Source organism: Coregonus clupeaformis, unplaced genomic scaffold, assembly GCF_020615455.1.
Source record: "Coregonus clupeaformis isolate EN_2021a unplaced genomic scaffold, ASM2061545v1 scaf0213, whole genome shotgun sequence".
Lineage (NCBI taxonomy): Eukaryota > Metazoa > Chordata > Actinopteri > Salmoniformes > Salmonidae > Coregonus > Coregonus clupeaformis.
This window is the reverse complement of record NW_025533668.1, coordinates 388,236-395,085: the sequence shown is the minus strand read 5'-3', so window position 1 is coordinate 395,085 and position 6,850 is coordinate 388,236. Positions and strand designations below refer to the sequence as shown.

The 6,850-nt window shown below is 42.0% G+C and overlaps 1 protein-coding gene across 1 annotated transcript; it reads right to left on the bottom strand.

The window, feature by feature from the left end:
• Positions 1 to 538: 538 nt before the first annotated feature.
• LOC121562052 (intelectin-like) lies at positions 539 to 6,550 on the bottom strand. The gene is made up of 7 exons (XM_045214194.1): positions 6,526 to 6,550; positions 5,506 to 5,646; positions 4,289 to 4,536; positions 1,890 to 2,048; positions 1,354 to 1,471; positions 930 to 1,033; positions 539 to 747 (listed from the first exon to the last, which is right to left on the bottom strand). The coding sequence occupies exons 1-7, from the start codon at positions 6,548 to 6,550 to the stop codon at positions 595 to 597; spliced, it is 948 nt and encodes a 315-aa protein (XP_045070129.1). The 3' UTR covers positions 539 to 594.
• Between the last annotated feature and the right edge of the window lie 300 nt (positions 6,551 to 6,850).

Below are 6,850 nucleotides of genomic sequence, written 5' to 3'. Positions count from 1 at the left end.
TAGTTTTCTATACAATACCATGGAATGGTTAGTTTTCTATACAATACCATGGAATGGTTAGTTTTCTATACAATACCATGGAATGGTTAGTTTTCTATACAATACCTTGGAATGGTTAGTTTTCTGTACAATACCTTGGAATAGTTAGTTTTCTATACAATACCTTGGAATGGTTAGTTTTCTGTACAATACGATGGAATGGTTAGTTTTCTATACAATACCTTGGAATGGTTAGTTTTCTATACAATACCTTGGAATGGTTAGTTTTCTGTACAATACGATGGAATGGTTAGTTTTCTGTACAATACCTTGGAATGGTTAGTTTTCTATACAATGTCATGGAATGGTTAGTTTTCTATACAATATCATGGAATGGTTAGTTTTGTATTCAATATCATGGAATGGTTAGTTTTCTATTCAACATCATGGAATGGTTAATTTTCTATACAATATCATGGAATGGTTAGTTTTCTATTCAACATCATGGAATGGTTAGTTTTCTATACAATATCATGGAATGGTTAGTTTTCTTTGGACAATAAAGTTTTATTCTTTACAGTGTATAGAATATAGTAAAAGTTTATTGGATGGAATTTAACGGTAGAAGAGCAGCACAGCAGCTTCGGTGATCTCCCTGGACGCACTCGAGCCTTTGTTGGTCCCGTAACCATCCCAGTCAAAGCTAGTGAAATCACCACACTGTCTGGGAGCACCCTCAGGGAAGTGTCCACCACCACCTATACAATACTGCACAGACACACACACACACACACACACACACACACACACACACACACACACACACACACACACACACAGGTTATGAAACAGATGGACTCATACATGTCATTTAAATGCTTGCACACACACATACACACACAGCAATTATTTGTCTTAAAAGAATACCACGATTCTTCCTTTTAACTCACATGTTCAGTGTTGCAGCCGGTTGGTTTGACCCCAGAACAGATGGCCATGGCTGCTCGTTCATTGTTTATCGCTCTGAACGTGATGAAGCCAGGTTGAAACTCATCTTTAGGAGAAAGAAAAACATCACAGACACATGATATGAATGTCTACAAGCCAGGTCATTTATTCCATAGACACATTTCCCTTCTGTGTAAACTTAATGACAGTAAAGTTGTTGTTATCTACAGGTGTATATTTAGTTTGATTCACCATTCTATTATTTCTGTGTGTCATGGTGGATAAAATATGATTAAATAAAAGTCACATACTTTCTTGAGTTGAAGAAACACGTGTTAATAAATGTCTACAGATATGTTTCATTTCAGTGCATTCATCGCTCTCTTTCATTAGCTCATGGTTGATCAAATTAAAGAAGCCCCATACTTCTTACGTTGGGTCCATACAGCTCTCTGGTGGTCTCCGTGTCTCCATGGTCATAGACAACAGGAATGGATGGTCCTCTGTCGCTGCAAGACCCCACGTTGTACCTCACTGGGTGGGTCTGGGACATTAGAACACAATATCATTCATGTCGAGCTTTAATCAAGCACCCATCTGTGTGGCCAACTGGGTGAACCACAAGAGTGATAGCCTACTGAGCTAAAGGCATCAGCTTGATGCATTAGTTTGTCAAAGTTATTCATAATGTGGACCAAACTACCTCTAACATCTGTGTAAGTAAATATAACAAGAAAGCGTGCATTGTACTGTGTGTGTGTGTGTACGTGCATGCGTATTTTGTACGCGTGTGTGTATGTGCGTGTCTGTGTGTAGGTGCGCGTGTGTGTGTACGTGCGTGTCTGTGTGTAGGTGCATGTGTGTCTGTGTGATACCTTGAAGAGTTGGTGCAGGTGTGTGTATGTGCGTGCCTGTGTGTACGTGCGTGTCTGTGTGTAGGTGCGTGTGTGTCTGTGTGATACCTTGAAGAGTTGGTGCAGGTTGCCTCCTTGCAGGGTTAGGAAGCGTCTCTCTGTGTGGTAGCGCAGGATGGAGGCCAGGTTCCAGTGTTCCAAAGGAGAGTTGTTGGGGACGTGCCACACAGACATGTCCTCCGCCACGATGTCATAATACCCAGGGTTCTGAGGGAGAGGGGAGGAGATGTATTAATACCCAGGGTTCTGTGGGAGAGGGGAGGAGGTGTATTAATACCCAGGGTTCTGAGGGAGACAGGAGGAGATGTATTAATACCCAGGGTTCTGCGGGAGAGGGGCAGAGATGGATTAATACCCAGGCTTCTGAGGGAGACAGGAGGAGATGGATTAATACCCAGGGTTCTGAAGGAGTTGGAGGAGATGTATTAATACCCAGAGTTCTGAGGGAGAGGTGAGGAGATGTATTAATACCCAGGGTTCTGAGGGAGACAGGAGGAGATGTATTAATACCCAGGGTTCTGCGGGAGAGGGGCAGAGATGGATTAATACCCAGGCTTCTGAGGGAGACAGGAGGAGATGGATTAATACCCAGGGTTCTGAAGGAGTTGGAGGAGATGTATTAATACCCAGAGTTCTGAGGGAGAGGTGAGGGAGATGTATTAATACCCAGAGTTCTGAAGGAGCCAGGAGGAGATATATTAATACCCCGGGTTATGAGGGATACAGGAGGATGTGTATTAATACCCAGGGTTCTGAGGGAGACAGGATGAGATGTATTAATACCCAGGGATCTGAGGGAGAGGGGAGGAGATGTATTAATACCCAGGGTTCTGAATGATGCAGGAGGAGATGTATTAATACCCAGGGTTCTGTGGGAGAGGGGAGGAGATGTATTAATACCCAGGGTTCTGAGGGAGACAGGGGGAGGTGTATTAATACCCAGGGTTCTGAGGGAGACAGGAGGAGATGTATTAATACCCAGGGTACTGAGGGAGACAGAGGGAGATGTATTAATACCCAGGGTTCTGAGGGAGACAGAGGGAGATGTATTAATACCTAGGGTTCTGAGGGAGAGGTTAGGAGATGTATTAATACCCAGGGTTCTGAGGGAGAGGTGAGGAGATGTATTAATACCCAGGGTTCTGAGGGAGACAGGAGGAGATGTATTAATACCCAGGGTTCTGAGGGAGACAGGAGGAGATGTATTAATACCCAGGGTTCTGAGGGAGACATAGGGAGATGTATTAATACCCAGGGTTCTGAGGGAGAGGGGAGGAGATGTATTAATACCCAGGGTTCTGAGGGAGACAGAGGGAGATGTATTAATACCCAGGGTTCTGAGGGAGACAGAGGGAGATGTATTAATACCCAGGGTTCTGAGGGAGACAGGAGGAGATGTATTAATACCCAGGGTTCTGAGGGAGACAGAGGGAGATGTATTAATACCCAGGGTTCTGAGGGAGAGGGGAGGAGATGTATTAATACCCAGGGTTCTGAGGGAGACAGGAGGAGATGTATTAATACCCAGGGTTCTGAGGGAGACAGAGGGAGATGTATTAATACCCAGGGTTCTGAGGGAGACAGGAGGAGATGTATTAATACCCAGGGTTCTGAGGGAGACAGGAGGAGATGTATTAATACCCAGGGTTCTGAGGGAGAGGGAAGGAGATGTATTAATTTGTGTCTTGCATAACACAATTCCATTCCAATTCCAGTCAATTCAGGAAATGCACTAAAATTCCAATTCCAATTCTCTTCCATGCGTTCCAATGGGAAGAATTTGGAATTGTAATTTGGTTTACTTTCTGGATAGACTGGAATTGAAATGGAATTTTGCCCAACCCTGCTGTATAGGTTTTCAACTTATTAGTTTACACCCCATCATATGATATAGCAATCTGATCATCTATTTAACATATCAGTTTAAACCCCATCATATTATATAGCAATCTGCTCATCTATTTAACATATCAGTTTAAACCCCATCATATGATATACCAATCTGCTCATCTATTTAACATATCAGCTTAAACCCCATCATATGATATAGCAATCTGATCATCTATTTAACATATCAGTTTAAACCCCATCATATGATATAGCAATCTGCTCATCTATTTAACATATCAGTTTAAACCCCATCATATGATATACCAATCTGCTCATCTATTTAACATATCAGCTTAAACCCCATCATATGATATAGCAATCTGATCATCTATTTAACATATCAGTTTAAACCCCATCATATTATATAGCAATCTGATCATCAATTTAACATATCAGCTTAAACCCCATCATATGATATAGCAATCTGACGCCTGACTGTACAGTCCATGAGGTGGATCTAGAAAAATAGATCTAGACTAGACAACACTAGATGATCTAGAAAAACACGATTGAGACTAGACCGTCTAGACTAGACAAGACAAAACAAGTCGCTCTACCTTGAAGTCATCAGAGGTGGCGCCCTCTGCTGTTCCAAAGGTGGCCCTGTTGGCCCAGTTCCCCTCTCCGTCTGGCCGGTTGGGGTTACTACCCTGCTGACTGGACCAGCGGTCGCCCACCGTGCACTTCCCATACATGTTGTTCTCGTGCACGCTCGCCACCAGGGTCCAGCCGCCGCCCGCTGTGGTCATGTCACAGAAGGTCTGGTACATCACCCCGCTGGCTGTAGTCAGATAGTACAGACCATCTGACAGACAGAGAAATATATTACAACGATATATCCACATACTAGTAGAAAGAGGAGGAAGCGATATGACCTGTTTTTTTGGACAAAACAACATGGGAACTTATTGCCAATGGGCAAAACATGTAGAAAGAGGAGGAAGGGAAGCGCTACTAAGGTACACAGTAGTAGATGTTGGTAGACAGAAGGTGCTCTTTGGTCAAAGGGGTGAATTGGTCATCAAAAAGAAAGCAGGACCAAGGCGCTCTTCATATGCCGAAACGCGTCGGATAAAAAAATAATATTTGTTTTCTATTGAACACGCCATACTAATAAAGGCATTTTATTTAATTATATGAAGAGTGCCTTGGTCCTGCTTTCTTTTTGATATATCGACATATATTGAAAATATACATAACTACAGATATTGAAATATATAAATACATATATTGAAATACATACCTGCATATATTAAAGCATTTAACAATATATTGAACTATATGCTTACATATATTCAAGTGTATACCAAAATATACTAATATATATGTAAATATAACAAAGTAAATATCTACATATATTGATACACATATCTAAATATAACGAAATATAGCTGCCCATCTGTGATAAGTAAATTCTTTATAACCATGGTGATACTCAATGTACTGTACATGCAACACCAAACACAACCACCGGGTGGCGACAGATACACAGTACAAGATTGGCACCGCTATTCTTTCTGTTGTAATCTGAGTGATCAGACATGAATAATGATTTCATATGCAGCACTGCAGTGTACGGCAGTTATAAACATGGATGGTCCTGTGTGACTCAGAGCAAGGCAACAATAGGATTGTGAGTTTATATCCCACTGGAGCAACCCCATGTGAAAATGTATGCACGCAATAACTGTAAGTCGCTTTGGATAAAAGCGTCTGTTTAAATGGCATATATTGTTAATATATGATTATTATCACATAAAAAAATGTTTCTTACCTTCATGTTGGTTATATCTGTCCTTTATTTCTTTACAGCTCCTGGCAACGTATCGTGTTCTGTTCCTCAGCCTGTCCAAACTGTTGAAGTCTGTTCTGGCTCCGACTGCACGTCTGCCCTCATGGACTGCCTGCACTGCTTCTGGAACGGGAATATCACCAAGATAAGAGGAAAGTTGTTTTGTATGTACATTTAAATGTTCAAATACTTGATAAGCACGTGTGTGTGTGTGTGTGTGTGTGCGTGCGTGCGTGCGTGCGTGTGTGTGTGTGTGTGTGTGTGTCACACCAAGTTGAGACAGTGAAGTTGAATTAGTTGTGAGTCTGATAATTAGAAGTAGCAGTCTGCTGGAGACAACATTACAACATTAAACACTACAGAGGATAAAACCCTATAGAGCCTGGAGGCCAGCTGGAAACAACATTACAACACTACAGAGGATAAAACCCTATAGAGCCTGGAGGCCAGCTGGAAACATCATTACAACACTACAGAGGATAAAACCCTATAGAGCCTGGAGGCCAGCTGGAAACAACATTAAACACTACAGAGGATAAAACCCCATAGAGCCTGGAGGCCAGCTGGAAACAACATTAAACACTACAGAGGATAAAACCCTATAGAGCCTGGAGGCCAGCTGGAAACAACATTACAACATTAAACACTACAGAGGATAAAACCCTATAGAGCCTGGAGGCCAGCTGGAAACAACATTAAACACTACAGAGGATAAAACCCTATAGAGCCTGGAGGCCAGCTGGAAACAACATTAAACACTACAGAGGATAAAACCCTATAGAGCCTGGAGGCCAGCTGGAAACAACATTAAACACTACAGAGGATAAAACCCTATAGAGCCTGGAGGCCAGCTGGAAACAACATTAAACACTACAGAAGATAAATCCCTATAGAGCCTGGAGGCCAGCTGGAAACAACATTAAACACTACAGAGGATAAAACCCTATAGAGCCTGGAGGCCTATTTCCATACTGGTCCTACAATAGTATGGAAATAATTCACCTGAGGTATGGCTGCTTGTATACATATAGATTATAGTACACAACTGTGTGTGTGGTTTGCTATCTGGGAGGGGGGTGGGGAGGGTCGTTGTTCGCCGTAACAAATGGACAATATAGTTGTATAGTAAATTAGAGTAGTGAATAAGTGAGAAGGTCAATATCTTACCAAGTTGAGGTATTGAAGTTGAGTTAGTTGTAGGTGTACATGATGCATGTTCAACCATCAGTAGAGGAAACATCAACAACAGGAGAACACAGGACAACATGTCTATGGGGAAGAGAGAGAGAGACATCAACCGATCACCAAAATGTTATACTTTATATAT